The following is a 20,373-nucleotide window of genomic DNA, read 5'->3' on the forward strand; positions in this document are numbered from 1 at the left end:
TAATAGACTTGGGCACTGAATTGTGAAGTAACACTATACATCTCAAAATGAGTCCATGTACTCAGTGTGATGTCTGAATCTCCAGACAGCTGAAAACACCTTCACACAGGAACACTGAGAAGTTATGAATTCTTTCGAGGTTCACTTTTGATGATGCAGTTTATTTAGAAAACAATACTTATGTACATCTAACACATTGAGAAATGCACAAATAACAAACTGAACATATATCTGGTACATCATGGTGAGAGAGAAATACTTAAATTTATATTAGACTTAGATAACCCTGCACAAAGCTTGACCTACTATTTAAGTCAACAGATTTATTGATTTTTCTCTAAAGGGTAACAAACAGATTATGGAAGTACATGCTCCATAAGGGCTAGTATTTCCCATATCCATGGACAGCCAGATTTAAATTTTGCTCACTAGCACCTGACAGCTTAGGAGTAGTTGGCTTTAAAGTCTGATGTGAATGAATGGGGATGAGGATATTTTATTCAGCATATGGCAAAGAGGTAAAAATAAATACATTTAAAAAAATCCTTAATGTATCACAATTTGGAGGAAAGTTCCAGGGAATACCACAGCAACAGTGATATGATGCTAGGTAGGGAGGAAAAGAAAAGGAGTAACAGGCAGACTGGGGGAAGCATGTATGAAAAAGTAAGATATGAGAGGACTGGAGACACACAAAACAAGCTTAGACCAAAAGAATCGTATCTTTGTGTTGCTCTCACCATAAAAGCTACTGAAGTCTTTCTCCCTACATTCTCATTTTTTAGAGCTCATATTCAGATGACTGACAGATTCCTTAACAAAATTCCCTAAATTTTAAAAAAAGCCATGTAGAACACATCTTTGCAAACGGTCACTTTGACTTAGGCAACACATACATTTTCTTAGCTATACATGCACAGATGCACACATGTAAGTCCATACCAATCTTTCTTCAAAACTGCTCCTTGCAACTCCAGGTCTTGCCATAAGTGATGCTTCTAATTTAATCACCTAAGTCCCATGAACTTTGTATTACTGCATAAAAACATTCACTCAAACTATTTACCTCTTCAAATGAGTGACATATTAGGAGTACAGAGACAGCAGATAGGTGATGTAGACCAAAAATGATATGAAGGAAATGAGTGATTTCTGGTAGGTGTGCAAGTTCCCTGCTTTCTCTAGAAAAACAAGCTGCAATAACTATTCACTTGGATGACATGGCACATTGTTTTAGATGCACAAACCCTCATCTGAACAGTAATACTGCCAACTTGGTATTTCAGGAGTTACCTGGTACTTTTTGGACACATAACATTTACTGTAAAAGACCATACAGGTCAGGTTTTGTAAATTCCTCAGACTACTTAATATAGACTGAGGTTGTTGATGTGTATCTGCTAGTTTTCAGGAGTCACTGGATAATTCTGAAAATAAAGAAAACTAGGCGACCTTCTTTTAACCGAGGATGAGTATCTGCACAAGGAGAACACATGTGCCAAGATGACAAATACGAAATAGATGAGCAAAAGTTACAATGAGGAAAACTACTTACACTGCACCAACAGTGCAGCTCTCCTCTACGATAGCGCACAGTCTAAAGTTGCAGGAGCCACTGGAGAGGCATGTTTACACTGTGCAGAGTGAAATCATCACTCAGATTTTTAGCCAAAGTAATCTGAAGTTCAATTCCATGACATTTATGTAATGAGTCAATTTTTTTTTTTTTTTTTTTTTTTTTCTTTTTTTTTTTCCAAAACGGTGAGTTGTATTATTCTATTAGACTGGAAGGAATGGAAGAAGTAGTAATTCTCTGATGTCTGGTTGGGTGATAATGTCTAATGCCAAGGGTGTGTGGAGCTGATTCTTCACTCCCACCATTTGTATATATCATAGTAATTAAACACATACAGTATGATAAAACTAGTTGTATTGGCAGTCAATTGGTACATGACAGATACCTGCAGTTTCCTTGTATTATACTACAGTTTTTAACTTGGGCTTTATCTAAGAATAGTTACAGGGTGACTTTAAAACTACTTTTCCAGTAAGCAATTTCAAACACAGACCCAGATTCTATCATGGAACACAAGCAGGACTTTGACATTATCTCAGCCAAAGCTTTGCAATGAAAGCTTGTGAAGGGCCAAAGAAAAGTCTGCAGGGTTTTTTTTAGCAGTTAACAAAAGTCATATGAAGGCTCCCTCCGTAAACACTGCAAGCCATAGCATACAAGGTAGCTAGAAGAGGTATAGGTCTGTTCTTTGGAACTGCACACCTGTCTTTGAGATGAATTCTACAGTTACACTGGCAGTACTTAACAACTGGGGAAAACCCAGCTTTGGACCTCCTCACTTACACCTTGTTTAGACATTTGCACTTTTTAAGCAACCATAAACCAGAGTGAGCATCCTGCCGTACCACAATGGTAGCATTTCACACCTGCCTGCACAGAATTTTTTTAGTTTTGGAACCTGTTCTGAATTCTAGCGAAATAATTAGCTACTAGCTCAATTTAACATATATGTATGAATATTTAGGTACTCTTAAAACTTGACCCAGGACTTTTATTTCTGTATCCTGAACAAAGCTTTGTGGAGCTTCTATACATATCTGAGTTAACTAGTACAGCTGACAACTACAACAATTAGTTCAGAGACAGCTAAGGATTCCGACCTAAATACACCATTAACCGAGAGATAGGGATGGGAACCAGGCCTCAAGCATCCTCTGGGATGTGCAAATTGTTATTTCTGAAGCACGGTTTAGTCCTCTGGCAACTGGATTCATGACATACAAGCCTTAACCTTTACTCTTAAATACATTAATTCTTACTGGCTCTGACTATTTGCTGATTACACCAGCCACAACAACAAAATTATCAAGATATTAACACCTGTCAAAATATAAGCCAATGAATACTTTCACAGAAAAATGCAGCATATAGAATGTCTACTTTCTGTAAAATCACATCTGATTTCTTATTGAGTGTCTCTGAGTGGGCATCACTGTATTACCAGAACTACTGACAACAATCAGACAAGAATGGCATTAACTTTGTCTTCTAATTTTTGCACTGGCTCTAGATGTACAAAACATTGCTGAATAATGAGTAGATATTTGCATGCACATGGTTGGGAAACTTAATTTACTTAGAGTGTAACAACTGCAGACATCTTCTGCTTTCTTTCATGGAAGCCAACTCATCAACTGAACATACTAAATTGAAAATTCTCTAATGTTATCATTAGTAAAGATGAAGATGGATTAAATTAATTTGATTTTTTCAGCAATGCTGAGAAGCACTGAGCTCTTTCATGATTTGTCATAACAAACAAGAAAAAATTATTTTCATGGGGAAAAAAAGAAAGAAATGGAGCCCTAAAGGAAGGAAACTGCAATGAAGAACAGTTCCTTCTCTAACAAAATTGGTGAGTCCTCCTCTGTATTATCTTTCACAATAGATTTGGATTAACTTTTCTCATTGTAATTTCATTAAACATGACATTTGAACTTGTTTTAGAGCCGACTGGCAATGGCTTGAAAACAGCCGCACAACTTTTGCTCACTTCAGGAATTAAATTTGATGGATAAATCAGTTTTAAGGAGTTGATATTTGGCCATACATTTCCATGAATAAAAATCTTTTAAATGCACTTGGAATAAAGCTAATTAAATAAAGGGACTTTAGAAAGAGCTTTGTTGAGCTCCATGGGAGTTGAGCCTAAGTCTGAATTCAACCTATGGAAGAAAACCTGAGAAAACAAGGCCTGGGAAATTTAAAGTTACTAAAGTACTAAATAGAAATAATGGATCAATAGTGACAATATAGTTAGTTCCATCAGGTAGAAATCTAACAACAAGTCTATTTTATAGTTTCTGACAAGAAAACAATGAATACTTGGTCAGTTCTGCTCTACCCCTGTTGTAAATAAAATACGAGTGATAACACAGTTCTGAATAATTATAATATTTCATCACTCTGATAAACTCTGATATTAAGACCTAACAGCACAAGTTACTTCCACGGAAAGGAAAAAAAAAAAATAATTCAGAAGAATGTACAAGAACTACATCTGAAATTGGGAATCAATAAATACAGACAATAATTAGAATGAATGAGAACATTCACTCCAAATCACAAATCAGTTCTGTGTGGTATCTTTCCGTGACACTAGTAATGCATTGCTGACACAATATTTAAGAAAGAGACCTTACTAGTCAATACAGATAGAGATGTTTGTTGGTGGGTAGTGTTAGAAGACCAAGCAGAGTTCAGGTCCCTTAAACATTTCAACGTTATTTTCTTTGAATAAAAAGGTAAAGGATTCCCACTAGAAAATGTGAAGTTGTGGCAGGGCTTGTCTTAAAAGCTTGGGAGCTCTGAGATCACATTGGACTCCCCCCAGTGACAAGTTCAAAGAGTAACTCTAGCAGAAAAAATAAAGACTGTGTGAAAGGCCATATGTAACTAAGGATAGTCTAATACTACAATTTTCTCCACACCTGTATGAAGGGATAATATAAAGTTATTTTTTGTTTTGATTGATTTTTGAGGGTGGGGAATTGAAGGATCTATAGGACCTCATAGTTTTTGTCTTGGGAATCTCAGATTTGTTTATTCAGATTCCTGACAGAGAATGAATGTCATGGGAAATACACAGACAAATCTGTTCAACAGTGAGTCACAGGACAGGATCAAAAAGATGTGCAGTAGGTGGCAGTCTACAAGACATATTTGTATCATAAAAATTAACTGTGCACATCAAAGATTACGAACTGAAAATCTGTTCTTTCTCTGAGAGCCTAGACTCACAACAGCTAGCACAAACTTTTTAAAAAATTCTTTTTAAACATTCTCTGCAATGGTGACTACTAAAGACTAACAGCTAGGAAGCTATGCCCTTTGCTCTTCCACAGCTTCAGAAAAGCAAACTTGTTTGATCAAATGGCAAAGAAATACCATCACTGACACGTATCTACCAAAGACAAGACATGCTCCATGCATCTCAGTAGTTCCAGCATGGATTACAACCAGAATGGAAAAGTTTTCTGGTTTTAGTTTTCAAAGAAAAAAAGAAAAGTTCCAACTTTTTGAACCTTAAACAAGAGAGTTGTGTCCCCAGTAGCTGATCTCAATTCTTTCATGCTCCAAAGGCTGTTATAATCAGCACCCCAGACTAGGTGCTGACCGACATGAGCAGTATCCTGCCTCAGAACTCCAGACTGTCTGAGGCAGTGTGGCACATATTATAAGCTATATATAATGCCATGGGCATGCACCTTCATCGACAGACATTCACAAGTCAGAAGACAGCAGTGGGAAGGGAGGGACAGTATGTAAATGTCAGAACTCAACTGCAATTTGGCAATTAAAAATGCTATAGTATTATTGATAAAGCCTAATCAATTTTATTTGAAACAAGAAAAAGGAAGCTTTTCTCCTTCAAAGTTTCTACTGATTCAGTGCTACAACTTGTTATATTTCTTCCTGGTTTTAGCACAGCCAGTATCCAACGGGGAAATTCTTTCAAAGTAAGTAGTGTGATAAATTAACATACTATTTGATATGTTGATATAACTCTTTTTATCACTATGGTTAGGCAAAGGAAAACCGTATTTATCCTACACTAGCTTTATTTTCTTCTGACAAGGCTATTTGTCACCACAGGAAATTCCAAGTTCATAAAACTGGATAGCTGACATTTCCAGTATATTATACTTTGTGAGGAGGAACAACTCTCCTAATCAATTTTGCCAATTGCATCAGCATTTGACTTAATGCAACATCACTTCGCCCCATACTGAAAGACCAACACGGAGCTCTTCCTAAAAGTCACACAGATCTGGAGAGTAAGAGACTGCATCATCATCAGCGTGGAAACACTTAGTATAAGCAAAATAGCAGGCAATGTAATCCAGACAGACATAGATGACTGACAAATTCTGTGACTGTAAAGTAAGAGCCAGATATTTTACAATATAATGTAAAAGCATCATATTTTATGAAGATTATGAGAAAACTTTATGCACATACAGCCCTTGAATTTTTAGGTCCAGACTGTAAAACTTTTTTTCTTGGAAAAAAAAAAATCTGCAAATTATTCTTTTTGTATTCTGAACAATTGCTTGTCAGCAACCAGATGCAGTTCCACTTTTCTAAACCAAATATTCTTTATGATCTGTTGCAAGTTTTCTTAGAAATACAGGTAAAATTTAAGTAATCATCTTGAGGACTGAAAAATATGTTTTTTTCAAGATGGATGCTTGATTTAGGAATTTCCATTTTGAGTGCAAGAAATTAGAATTTTATACTTTGAAAAGTCAACTGAGGTCAAGATTAATATAGCATCCATTAATTAGTTCGTTGGTATCATGAAGGCTTTTCTTGTCATCCCACTGATGAATGAGGGAATTTGCATCTCAGCAGGTAAACATGTTTGATATTTCCTTAATCTACTGCACAGCATTTGCTACAGCCAAAAATAAGGGACAAAATGGAATACAGAGTCAAAACAATTTAGAAAACAAATTACTAGTTACAAAGGAATATGAATGAAGAATAACTTTAAAAATAACATATATTCTGGACTGATGTGTTCCATAAACATTTTCTTTGCTAATGGAAGCCTTCAGGGAACAAATACTTATTTCATATGCCTTCCATTTTGCTCGGGTAATTTTAGATTTCCACTGTAGCTCTGCCTTTTATTTCCTTCTGTTCTCCTTGCCTTGGTTAGATTAGAGAGGTAGGGTGTTAATGGGGTACTTGATGAAGATTGACGACCTATTTTCTCCCCCCTCCGAGACCAGCCTGATTTGAACAAATTGAGGAGAGTGAAGCAGTCTCTTCATGTCCTTGGGAAAAGCCTTTTCCATTTCAGCATTTCCAGCTTTCAGACATGGTCCCCTTTGTTCACAGAGAAAAAGAAAGAAAAGGTGCCAGCACAAGAAGGTTCTGAATAATTTCATATGTCAGCAGGGCTGCAAAAGCTCCCTTTCAATCTTCTTTATGGTTGATGAGCATGTGAACGCGAGGTGGATCCAGGAGGGGAATGCAGGGAACTAGTGCTTGCAGCTCGAACAGGGCGAGAGCCAAGCTGTTGTCCACCAGTCCCCACCTCTGTTGTCACTTCCTTACTACTGTCATCCTTGTGGGTACTGTTTTGTGCTGGGCACTCAAAATGCACACAGTGAAACACCTGGAAAGAACAAAAAATGAAGATAAAGCAAAACAATTAAATGTTGGCAAAAGCATGATCAAAGTAAGATGAGGTCTATATGGAAGTTGCAGGCCAGATCAGTGCCAAAGTACTTAGTCAAATTAGAATGTTTCAGCATGAGGTGAAAAACATCTGCCCATGGGCCATGAACATTATCAAGTGATACAAATGGAGCAAGAGAAGGCCTTCAAGATATACCAAACTTTACATATGGCACTAAAAATCAGAAAGATGGTTCCAAAGGAGATACAGATATTTGTAAATTATTTTTTTTGTTTGCTAAGTAGAATAAGTATCTACTACATGCTATTGGATGACAATAACAATTATATTAGTATCTTAGATCTAATTACTTCCTCAAAAGACTGAAAGTTCATACAGACTAGAATTGAAATTTAAATCATTACCCATATGATTCTATTTCAAGATTGCCCTCTGCTGTAACAGCAATGGTAGCTCTACAGACATACCCTGGAGAAAGGCATTCAGAGTGTCCAAGGAGGCTGCTGCTTCATCAGATAAAATACTGTACTTCAAACAGTGATCATTTTCTGATGTTTCAAACAATACCTGGGACCACTGTACAGGTGACTGTACCTTAGAGTAAGAGGACCACCTGTTTAAGCATTTTTTTCTGATTTATTTTCTAGTTTACTTACTCTTACTTCTACTTGTTTTTGAAGTGCCTGGGAGAAGGGGAAGGAAGTCTTTAAAACAGTTACAAAACTTCTTTCCACACTTCTCATTGCTATGAATTGCACAGCTTTGCCACATGCTAAACAAATAAATCTTTTCTTATACGATTTCAAATTTGCTATTTTCTCATGCACTGTAGTTTTATAGCTAAAGCTTGATTAATATTAACAACTGAATTTTAAAATTGTTTTAACTTAATTTTGTATGCTTTTATGACATCTTCTATCATTCTTCTTGCAAGTAGATCATGTCTTTAGACCTCTTCTCACAAATAAAGATAATCTCTTATGATTTTAGCTGCCCTTTCCCAGACCCTTTCAAGTTAATGTGGGCAAAATCAAATACCATAAACAAGACATGGGTATACTATATATTCATACAAGACTACAGAGTATTATATTTTCTATCTTTTCCTCAATACAACCAAAACTCCTATTACTCTTTTTGACCATCCATACTCAAGTGCACAGTGAGCAGACGTCTGCAATAGCCCCTGGGTCTTTTCTGATGAGGTAGTTAGTTAATTCAAATTCTGACAGCATGCATGAAATGAATAAAAAAAAAAATAAATTCAGAGTCACTGTTTTTTTTAATACCCATTATACTTTCTTGTGCCTCTTGGTGTAAGAATTCCTGCAGGTTTTTTTATACAGATATATACAATGCATGTTTGTATTTCCATATATGCACACATGCTCACATGAAGATGTATCACTATGCCTTTATATATACACATATGAACGGATTACATATCTACACTCTTACTCCCCCCCATGTACACAAAATGGTTTTTCTCTGCATTTCTTCGGGTGAGTTTTCTTCTAAAGCTGAACTAATTTCTACAGTGGCATGAATTCTCTCCATCTGTTACAGTTCTTGAGAAGGAAATTTTTGCACTGAGCTACACATCTTGAGAAGCCCCTTTTATACTCATCCCAATCCCATGTTTTTAAAGTAACAGCTATTGTCATTTTTCCAGCTGCACTTATCAGCATCAGGATTTGCAGAAAAGAACATTATCTCATCAATGCACCTCTGTAAAATGCTACTTTCCTTGAAAGCCAGCACAGTCTAATGAATGGGATGGAGGTCTCCAAATCAGAAGACTCTGTATTTCTACTGTATCCTACAGCAACAGTGTTTCTCATTTAAAGCTTATTTCACACAGAGATGCATGCTTTAGTATGCTATAGTATGGATACCACTGAAATTTAGCTAACGCTAGTCTATAAAGCCCGAGGTACCCAATTCTTAAATTGTAACTTTCATTTTTACCTGTTCCTTCATACTAAATTCTCAGTGCTCAGCTCAGCATCTGGAACATTAACAAACCTGTGAATTTACAGCATTATTTTCAGTTACTCTGCCACTTCAATATAGGGAGAACACAGTTTGTGAAAGAAGCAGAGGACAGAGAAGTACAATTGAGCTCATCTGCTTCATCAATATTAGAATTATGTATTTCAGAAGGATATTACTAAAACACACAATCCTGCATGTGTTTCTCTCAAAAGGCAGAGATGACAGTTCAGCATCATCCTCTGATTAATGACGCATGTTATACTTCTCATGGACATTTTAAGAAAAGTCCAACATACAAAGGAGGAAGGCCAAGTACATATACATTGGTGCAGTAATTTGTAAGATAAAGCTCTCACACCAAGTGTCCTCTCCAGGTCAGTAATACTGAAGAAAAATAACAAGATAAAACTTACACAGTCAAATTATCAGGTGACCTGTGTGACAAACAAATGATGACAAGGACTAAGGAAAAATAATAATTTTCTTTATAAAAATAGGATGTCTGGAAGCTCAAAAAACCAAAAAGTTACACTTCTATCATGTTCTAACATACCAAAGAATATTCAAATGCCAGGTCAAAAAGTCTATGAACATTATGTCTTTCAAAACTTGGAAAACATGGCAAAGAAAAAGATGAGCTTAGAAGATTAAATCATTCACAAAATGGAAGAAATTTTATGGGATTTCTTGCAATTCCAAAAATCAACTCTTCCCTTTGGAAAGTTCAGATGGTGCTTCAAAGTTCAAAGATACGTGTTAGTAGAACAAGTAGGGAGTATTTTGGTCCCTATTACAGTAAACTCCTTGATGAGAATATGTCAACATTAGCATCTTTTGTTTAAAATGGGAATGCTTTGACATAAAGTAAAACCAGCTATGGGCAAGTAATTCTGGAAACTGCTTGTTTTCTTACTGAAGAGACTACTGAGTCTGCAGAACAAACCAAGACTTTGATTACAGTGTTACTATTTAAATTGGAAGTATGAAAAATATCTTGCTGTCTTCTTTGGAAAATGAGAATTTATGACAAAATGTTACGGACCGTCTGTTTAATATATATTGAAACAATGTAATCTAGTAATATGTGCATGCCGATAACATTCTTCCTCTATAAGCTTCAGGAGAAATAATTTTTTTCAGAAAAAAAAAAAAGTGTTTGGTAAAAATTTTAAAGACAAGAGGAAAAAACCTAGAACAGCAGCCTGTGTTTGTAGTTCCACCAATTCACTACATGAATACCTGTAACCTCAATTTGCATATGCTGAGCTTTCCTATCATTATGCACTGCTCCATGTAAATAACTACACAGGATATTAAATTCTTTGGAAATAGTAACCAATTTGAAATTAGAATTATGTTTAAAAGCCCCTTACCCTTCAGGGCTTAAAGCTAATTTTAAGAATTAAAACTTGGAGGTAATGTTTCTTGTAGGCTGATTTGTTAAGTTTTCTAATAAAGAGATGAGAACTTACAAAGACTGACATGAGAGCAAACAAGACCGTCTATATGGTTTAGTATTGGAAAAGGCCACCTTCATGCATGTAGAACAACCCTGGAGACAGCTTCTCTCTACATGAACTCACTGATTAAGACTGAACTGTACAACAGATGAAACAGTGCTTAGGAAAAAAAGTTCTGTTGCTCGTCAGCTTCTTTCCAACTACCTGCTGAGAACTATTGCTGACATCTGGTGGTGCGTGTGTCTGCAGTAATTGCTCTAAAGCTGGACATAAACAATGCTATTTGATAATTCTTTCAATGCTTAAGCACCAGCAACCCCATATACTAAATATGATTGGAAATCCTGACTCCCAATACTGATAAAGTTGACAAACTCTGATTACTACAAATTTAACAGTGCTAACCAAAGTTCGTTGTAAAGTGTGAAAGTAGAATGTTTTGTGGTGAACTATATGTGTAGAATGTAGACATGCATGCATCCACACAGAAGCAGCAGCTTTTGGTGCTTTTTACAATACTGTCACATAAGGTCCTAATCTCAAAGGATTTATATACATTCCTAAATTCAGTTATTGTAAGTTATTTCACTGAAGTCAACTGTAAAATCTGGACTTCATCTGAGACAATAAAGAACAATTATGAAAGGCAGAAGCACAAGTAAACAAAAAGAGGATGATACTGCACTTGGTTGGTTAGGGCAAAATATATTTTTCCTGTATAAAATGAATTGAAAAAAATCTCTTGCTTTGGCCACTACTGGTTAACTGCAGTATTCACGGGGTATGAAAATTAATTACAAGAGAATCTTACACAAATAAGATTTTCCTATGAAGAATGGATTTTTCTTATGTTTTATTCATTAACAAGATAACATAAGAGTGATAAAACCAAGTAATCGGAGATGGTACACCTTTCTCTAATGCACTAAAACTGTATTTTAATCATTCATTAAAATAAGAAATAATTTAAAAGCAAACCCAGTAGGAATGTTTGATGGCACTGTGCAAAGGTGAAAACCAGAACCAGTTTACTGTACTTTGTAAAAATCCCAAAATATCCCCCACAGTGGCAAAAGCCCTTCAACTCTGTAAATCTGGAAAGATGATAACACAGTGCACAAATATTCAAATAAGAAAAGCATTCATTCTTATTTTGATAGATTGACAGAGAAAAAAAATGAAGTACATTTCAGAAGGCATTATCAATTTCACTGTAAGGTATGAAAAACCATGCTGTTGTATATTCATGAAGAATATAGGTTTTCTACAAAGTTCCTTACCTCATTAGCTGTGTTGTGAGTCCCAACTATTCTGATAAAAGATGCAGGCTGTTTATCAAAAGTGATTGTTTGCCAGGATCTACAAAAAAGTCCAGAAAGACATGCAAATATTAAACACTGTCACAACAGCCTGCAGTAAAATATACAGAGAATCCATTCAAGTGACAGTACATACTATTATCGCTTAATAGGGCAAATAGAGAAACACTTTTCATCAAATGAATTTCCAGCACTCCTTGTTCATTTTTAAGCGCCTTGACTCTGCTTATGTGTTTCCATACATACTTTACACTACTATCATTTGTATTCAGGAATCTCATACTATTGCTGAAAGTTAAGAAAATGCTAACAGAAAAAAACTGAACCAAAGTCTAAAATCCTTGACTAGTATTGACTATTTTAGATAAACAAAAGATCAGGTAAATAAAAGTAAATGCATTCATCTGTTACCTACTCATGGGAAATCATCAGAGCTTGGTAAAAGAAAATTACAGTTCTAGGGTAAAAAAACCCACCCCAAACCTCAAATAAACTCCCACTTTTAAGTGGAGTAGTGGAGGCAGAGAAGCCAAGCTTCTCTTGTGTGGGCCAAGGTCCTTCCAGGAAATTATGACTGACATAAAGCATTCTTCACAGTTCAGGTTGTGAAGATTTCCCCATCCTGACACAGAGGCAGTGGGGAGAACAGAACCCCCTCCTGGAACTGGAGTGTAACTTTTTGGGCTAGACTGAGAACACTAGAGGTGGATTGTGACCACTATAATCTTCCTTCCTCATTCATACTCTTCTGGTCTGAGTGAGGTACAACACCCCAAGCAGCCCAATGAACATCAGGCAAAGTACCCTGATTCCTACCATATCTTTGTGTTTAGAGAACACACTGATAGTAAAACAGAGGAAACAAAAGGAATAATAGGAATTAGATGTTCCACTTTGATGCCAGTCTTCCACCACACTAGATTAGTACTTGAAACACACTAGAATTTGAATTATTTTATATTCATAAAACATGAAAGCTAGATACAAAATGTAACTTTTTAGCAAAACTAGACTCCATCACAGAAGGCTTCAGAAATAAAATGTGGTTAAGTGTAACTTGATTAACTCACTACGGGAGAAAAACATTGTATAGGTTTCCTGAACTTGTTCAGAATACCTTCAGAAGTGTTCATATAAGAAACAAGGAACCAAAGCAAAACTGGAGTAAAAGAACACTCATCCCCAGTAGACTACCCCAAAGCCTGGCAGTATAGACAAGCTTGGTTGCTGACTATTTCTCAGGCACTTGAATTTTCCCTTAGTAGGAAAACCTCTTTGTCACAAACACATTTCTGGGTTTAATTTAGTCAACTATTACTTTTATCACTGCTGTCAGATTATATTTGCTGATAGAAGATTGTAAGACCAATCAAGACCTAATTTCAAGTAGTTTATTGGCATTACTGCATGAAGTAATGGATTTAATTAGTTACTCATCATAATAGAAAGGTGCAGTCTGTGTCAGGTCTCAGAGGAACAGCAGTTATCTATCTAATGGTATGGTTTATTTATATCCCTCATGTGGCTATGTCCTTCTTATTTGAAAGCTCAGGCTGTTTCTTCAAGCTCTAAATAAAAGAATAGACTATTTTGATGACTGTCTCAAGATCTCATAGATTGTTATGATTTAATTTTTTTTTTTTCCTAAACAGGTGAACAATTCTTCTTGAATTTCTTCTTATATTACTCTAATACAGCCAGTCAGTTAATCTTCATGGCCAAATGTAACTTGTTACCTTGAAGTACAGAGTCCCAGAGAGGAGTGTCTGGGACAATCAGATGATTGCAACACTACCTCTCGTAACAAAGTATTGCCTTAGTTTGCATTAGGCATATGATTTCACTTTTACATGCACACACTTTATGTAAGGAAAGTGATGATGTAAAAATCAGATTTCCCTCTTTAGTGATGTAGATAATATTCTAAAGTTATTCTAAATAAAAGAGTTTGAAATCCCAAAGAGGCTGTTAGGAACAGCCTATGCCTTTCTAGCCTCTCAGGTAAAGTTTGTGTGCTGTGACAAGAAAATAGGTTAATTAGGGATCACAAAATAGAATATACATTGGATCTGTATTTATTTATAGTACTTCTGAGCACCGGTCAAATACACACTGCAAGAGTTCAGTGCAGATTTTCCAGAGATGGTAGTGAATGCCATTGTCTGTCATATGAAGTGACAACAAGGAAGCTGACATCTATTCAGGGATACAGCTGAAAAGCATGACAGATACTAAGAGAGTTTGAGAAAAAGGCCTCTGAAGATCCTTTTGACAACATACTTCTAGATCAGCTCCTCCAGGAAGCTCTTTAAGTTCTTCCACTACCCACTGCACTACAAGTCCTTACTTCTTGCTATAATGCTGTTATTAGGATTGGATTATAACTACCCCTCTAATAATATTAATACCCTTCTAATAATATTAAAACATGGTAGCAAATTCTTAAGTAAATTCTTGAGGATGCAAGACTTTAAGGGAGGTTTCCAACGAATTTGGTCCTAAGAATATTTATTGCTTTGGTATGTGTCCATTTTATTCCTTTTCCATTGGAAAAAGTCAAAATTACATAAAATTTTTCAAAGAGTTCTTAAAATTCAAGAATATTGCTACTAGAGAACTAGTACTTGATGGGATGAGAAAATTAGGTCTCAGTTTATTTCCTTAGCAAAATGGAAAAAAACACATTAGAAAACAATACAAATGGATTTGGAAAAATTCACTTGAAATAAGCAAGGCAAACCTTCTTCACTAGAAAGTTGCACTGATTTTGACTGTAACAGAATATTTGAGATCATGGATATATACAAAATAATACCTCTCCAGTACAAATATAATTATGCAGCAAAGAGATAATTTATGTGGTGTAACTATAGGGGAAGAAAGGTTACTGACAGAACATTTTCAAGGCGTTTCTGCCCACTTTTTGCATTTTTTGCTGATATAACAAATGCATTAAGAATTCTATTTATGTATCAAGATATAACAACTGTCCAGTGATGTTTCTTGATTAAATTAAAAGACATCACAGGTAAGCCTTAATTTTCTTTTTAATTATCTTCTTTTACTACTGGTTATCTCTTCTGGTACTATTGTAATAATTTCAGTTTCTCTGTAGAAATTTTATTTTACAAATTATTTTGTAGTCATGCCATGTGTATGTGCTTATTTTATACTTTACTCACAAGAGACAGTCCTTCTATCCTCAAAAATCGCTTTTGATGGTCTTTACAAAAATTTTCTCAAAACTTTAGCTCTGGTATTGTTTCATACATAAGTCACTATTTTCCAGGAACAGCAGCATTAAAACATACCAAAGGCACTTAATTTCTGGTCTGGTATTAGATACTTCGTGTAATAGATGCCATTTCTTCATCTTTACTCTCCATATGCCAAGCAAACAGATCTTTCAAGCTGGTGGCAATATTTTCACCTTCTTTAACTAGGACACGATCATAAAGAAGCTATCAGAACTTACTTCTCCCATAAACCGACATTGTTGTCTTTGGACTTTCTGTATATCTGTAATACTTACTAGTGACTCTATAACAAATTGATTTTTCAGAGTTTAGCTTTTTTAAATATTCAGGAAGTGCTGACTTTTTGTTGGGTTTGTTGTTTTTTTTTTTTCCTTTTTTTTTTTTTTCTTTTCTTTCACACCTGTCTTACTGGTTGATTCATTCTAGATTTGCTGCTTAATCTGAAGCAGTTCTGGTCATCACTTTTACAACAGAAATAATCACTACCTCAAGCTGAGGTTTACATCTCTAAGAGAAGACTCGGGACTAGCAGCCTATTCAGATTTATACCAGGGTCCTCAAGCTGAAAGGCAGCACTACAAGTTGTTTGGCTAGCAAAGGTCCCCTGATACCACAGGTCCATTTTCCAAAAGCAATTAGCCTTGTTACAGTCCTAAGGTGTTTTATTTAACACTCTGTATCTCACCTCAGCCACCTGACTTAAACTCTCTTGTTCTGCCCAACTCCCCTAAGGAGATGCAGTAATTGATGATTAGCATTCCAAAGCCATGCTTGCATCCTGTAAGCCTGTCATATTTAATTACATTTTAACTATATTCGTCTTCTATAATAGCCTGAACATAATTTAGATAATTATCTTTTGCTCTCTTATTCTCTGACTCTGCCTGTCTCAGAGTTTCTTGCAATGAAAATCACTTTCTCTGCTCAAATATATAAACAGACTCTTGGGCCAAGTGCTTTCATCTCTCCAACAGCAACAGCTGTCACTGAAAACCCAATGGCTTTGTGCATCCCACAATTTCTTCACCATATTCTATTCAGCAGAAGACGACAATCATTAGAACCCTCTTCACTTTCATGTTTCTTTCTATATTTTTATTATCTTTACTGCAAGAAGAATGAAAGAAATACTGATGTCCAGGTAAATTGTAACAATAACTTGCTATTGCTTAAATGATCTATAGGTCAAAAATAGCAATTCACCTCTTAAAGAATTCAATGGCTTTCCTCAGCATTTGGAATCTTTGCCTAGTTATTTCTATGAAAAGCTGCTATCTTTCTAAAGATTTACTACATATAATAGGATATAAATAGCAACCCTTCCCTGTTATTTTCTTCTCTTCCAGAAAGAACAAATTAAGAAGTGGAAGCTTATCTTTTACTAAAGTTTTCTAATGAGCCACTGGCACTACAAAATACTACCACACTGGGATCACCAGAGCAACACTGATTATAGCTGAAACCAAATTCAGGCCAAAGATGTAAGACAAAAGAGAAAGCTGTTACATGTAACATTCATCAAGCTGTGATAACCATACCATACTCATAAAGCAGACCTATTAGAAAAAAATTCTGACATAAAATAGAACTAATGAAGTCTATACCAACTTTCTGACATCATTATAAAGCTTCTAACATCAGACTCCATAGAGTAACCTCTGCTTTCACAGCTTCAGTGCTGACATTTTTGCTGTTTTAGAGAAAATATTAGATAAAGAAAATATTAAAATACAGTTAAATTGAGCAATAGTAACGTGGAATGTAGTAATTATTTTTCTAACTAAAAGTAGTAACTGATTTTCAAATATATCCACATGCTACTGTAGGCATTCAATAGCATTTTTGTACTGCATAAGCCATGTACTTACATAATTTACCTTGCTCACACATTATTTCAGTTTCAACAAATGGTCTTTTCTGTACTTGCAGTAATAAAGTTTATATTTAAAAATCTTACTTAAAATGAAATTATGGGGAATTTGCTGACAGCTGTCTGGCAGAGTGACATGAGTCAAATTTCTACGCTGTGTCAAGAACTCTTCATGTAATACCCACACATACATCCTTGGGGAATGGCAGTGCTGGTGAACAGAGGCTGTGAACTTGAGTAACTTGACCTGTACGTTCATCTTACATACTTCTGCGTACCACCAGAGGACATGCAGAAGAAAAGCTTGCACAATCCTAGAGGATTAGTTGTTTTGTTGTGCTTACTCATGACCAACAGCTTTTGCTCCTGATGTTTGCAGAATCACAGAATCATCTAGGTTGGAAAAGACCTTGAAGATCATCCAGTCCAACCATTAACCTAACACTGACAGTTCCTAACTACACCACATTCCTCAGCGCTATATCGACCCGACTCTTAAACACCTCCAGGGATGGGGACTCCACCACCTCCCTGGGCAGCCCTTTCCAACACCTAACAACCCGTTCTGTAAAGAAATGATTCCTAATATCCAGTCTAACCCTTCCCTGGCACAACTTGAGGCCATTCCCTCTTGTCCTATCACTTACTACTAGGTTAAAGAGACTCATCCCCAGCTCTCTGCAACCTCCTTTCAGGTAGCTGTAGAGGGTGATGAGGTCTCCCCTCAGCCTCCTCTTCTCCAGACTAAACACCCCCAGTGCCCTCAGCTGCTCCCCGTATGACCTGTGCTCCAGACCCTGCACCAGCTTCATTACCCTTCTCTGGACACACTCGAGTAATTCAATGTCCTTTTTGTAGTTAGGGGACCAAAACTGAACACAGGAATTGAGGTGCGGCTTCACCAGCGCCACTCTTCAACACTGGGTCATCAGCACTGCACCAACACAGATGCAATCTCTGGCAGGCAGTCTGACACTCCCCAAAGCTATTCTGACTTCCAGGAATAGCTTTGGTGGTGCGTATCTGGTACCATGCTCCCTGTCTTCAGACAGGAGGGGTAGCGGAGCAGGAACTGCCTACCCTTCCAAAGCTGTAAGACGAGCTCCGCAGTGGCGAGTTAAGGTGACCTTCTTTCTGGAAGCTTTGTGCTCATGAAGGGAGCAGTGCAAAGCCTTGCTGTGGGACAGGATATAGACCTTTCCGTTGACTTGTCCGTATATAATGTCTAATGCTTCCCCAGTGAATGGATAGCACATTTATTCTGTCCCATAGCAAAAATATGAAAAATCATCCAACACATGAATGTACCTGGTAACACAACTAGTGGGCTACTGTTAACTTTGAAGACTTCCCCCCCCCCCGCCAACCCTACAACAAACTATAAGATATTTCTATTATATGTATTTTCATACAAATGGAATAGTTGATTAACAGCAAATATATAAACAATATATTTAGAGATACAAGACAGAATCATGCTCCCTATTAATCAGTTCCCTTGTAGCACAGACTAACACTGTATTTATTGCACTTCTCTCTTACGTTCCCTTGGGTATGATTTCATGGCCCACTCGTAAAAACTTCACATTTACAGCAACCGTCTTTCTATTACTGATGATAACATCTAATTGACATGTCAAACCTCCAAGGAATGTAGTAAATTGAACCACAGCCTCTAAGAAGAATAAAAGAGTGAAAAAAAGTAAATCAGCATGTGTCTCCTCATAACAGCAATACTAACTTACTGAAGTTTGCTAATGGAAGGGAGGAAAACTGTAACTCTTTCTCCAACCACAGTGAATTATCTATTAACCTCAAGGTCAGAATATAAAGCCTTGTGACCTCAGACTGAAACTCACCTAGAAAAAAAACCTGAACCCACATCCATGACTGCAGTAATTCTAGATAAGAGACTAAAGTGAACTAAGACAAAAATAAGAAATATAATTTTTGCTTGTTACCATGTTATAGAACAGAGAAAATGCAGCTCCCCTCCCAATAGTTTCTGTTCAACGAAATTTTAGTATTTAATTAGTAACTCTGTACCTTAAAAATTTATAGCCAGTTAAAATTCATAAGTATAATTTTAAAAACAGAGGAAACTTCAGTCATGATGAAAGAGCACAAAAAGCCAGGCAAAACTTGTTTAAAGTAGTAGCTGAGGTAACAGCAAAAATGCAGAATAACTTCATGAGTATGTAGTTGAAGAGTATGAAATCTATTAAGAAAGAAAAATTGGTTTACAGGGATACAAGAAAAATAATGGAATGAAATTAGGTAATATGATGTTCAGTACTGGTACTGAGAAAAGAAATTCTTACTGTGGGAACTCAGTGTGATAGAAAAGCAAGGAGCAGAACAGAAGCATCATCCCTTCAAGTATATGAACTGATCTGACGGAGCATTATTCTAAAAAAATACACCATATACACCACATAGTGCAGAAATCCCCAAAGGATGAACTTGAAGATATAATAATTCTTCCATTTTGTGATTCATGGATATAATCTGTCCTGGTAAAAAGATTACTGTGAAAAAATCAATGGCTTAATACTGTATATATCTCAATGTAGGTTATTTTGTAACATTTAAGACCACACCTGTTTGCAACTGTGTACTTTTCAGAGTTTCAATAAAAATAGATCCTGAATATCAACAATCTAATTAGGGCAAATCTCCAGATTTGATGCGTTAACATCTGACTGGTCTTCTAACTATAAAAGGAGATGTCAACAGTTGCTACATTTAATGGCTTTCCCCATAAGAAAGGAAGGACTACAGACAAAACAGTAACTTACCTTCTAGATCATGAATATTTGGGCATCTCCTATTCATTGGGTTATTAGATGATCTTATGCAACAATGAATTTCGAAATAAACAAACAAGTGCAAAACAACAGTTTGTGTATTAGGCATTCCTTTCTTATCTCAATCAGATAAATGGGCCAGTTTCACAGGAGACCTCTATAATCTAAGTAAACTTTTTGTAGTAATATTTAGTAGGTGCTGAGTGTGTGTCCGTGTGGATGCCTTGCATGCACAGACATTTTTGAAGGGAGAATATATAGCTGAGACAAAGCTAATTTTCCCCAGAGCAGCCCTCATAGCTCTGTGCTTTGTATTGGTAGCTAGAAAGGTGTTGATAACACACTAGTGTTTTGGCTACTGGTGAACAGCACTCACACAGCATCAAGGCTGTCTCTCCACCACTCTCCACCTCACCTGGTAGGCTGAGGGTGGGCAAGG

The 20,373-nt window shown here is 36.2% G+C and overlaps 1 protein-coding gene across 1 annotated transcript in view; it reads right to left on the minus strand.

Moving 5' to 3' along the window:
* Positions 1 to 777: 777 nt before the first annotated feature.
* Positions 778 to 20,373, minus strand: part of BTBD9 (BTB domain containing 9) — a 125,385-nt gene continuing 105,789 nt past the window's right edge. The window contains exons 11-12 of the mRNA XM_026844895.1: positions 11,962 to 12,040; positions 778 to 7,202 (exon numbers count right to left, since the gene is read on the minus strand). Of these exons, the coding sequence (XP_026700696.1) occupies positions 7,011 to 7,202; positions 11,962 to 12,040 (271 nt within the window). The 3' untranslated portion in view covers positions 778 to 7,010. The remainder of the gene's footprint in view (positions 7,203 to 11,961; positions 12,041 to 20,373) is intronic.

The sequence above is a fragment of the Athene cunicularia genome (genome assembly GCF_003259725.1).
Source record: "Athene cunicularia isolate RWA chromosome 3 unlocalized genomic scaffold, athCun1 chr3_part1, whole genome shotgun sequence".
NCBI classification, from domain to species: domain Eukaryota; kingdom Metazoa; phylum Chordata; class Aves; order Strigiformes; family Strigidae; genus Athene; species Athene cunicularia.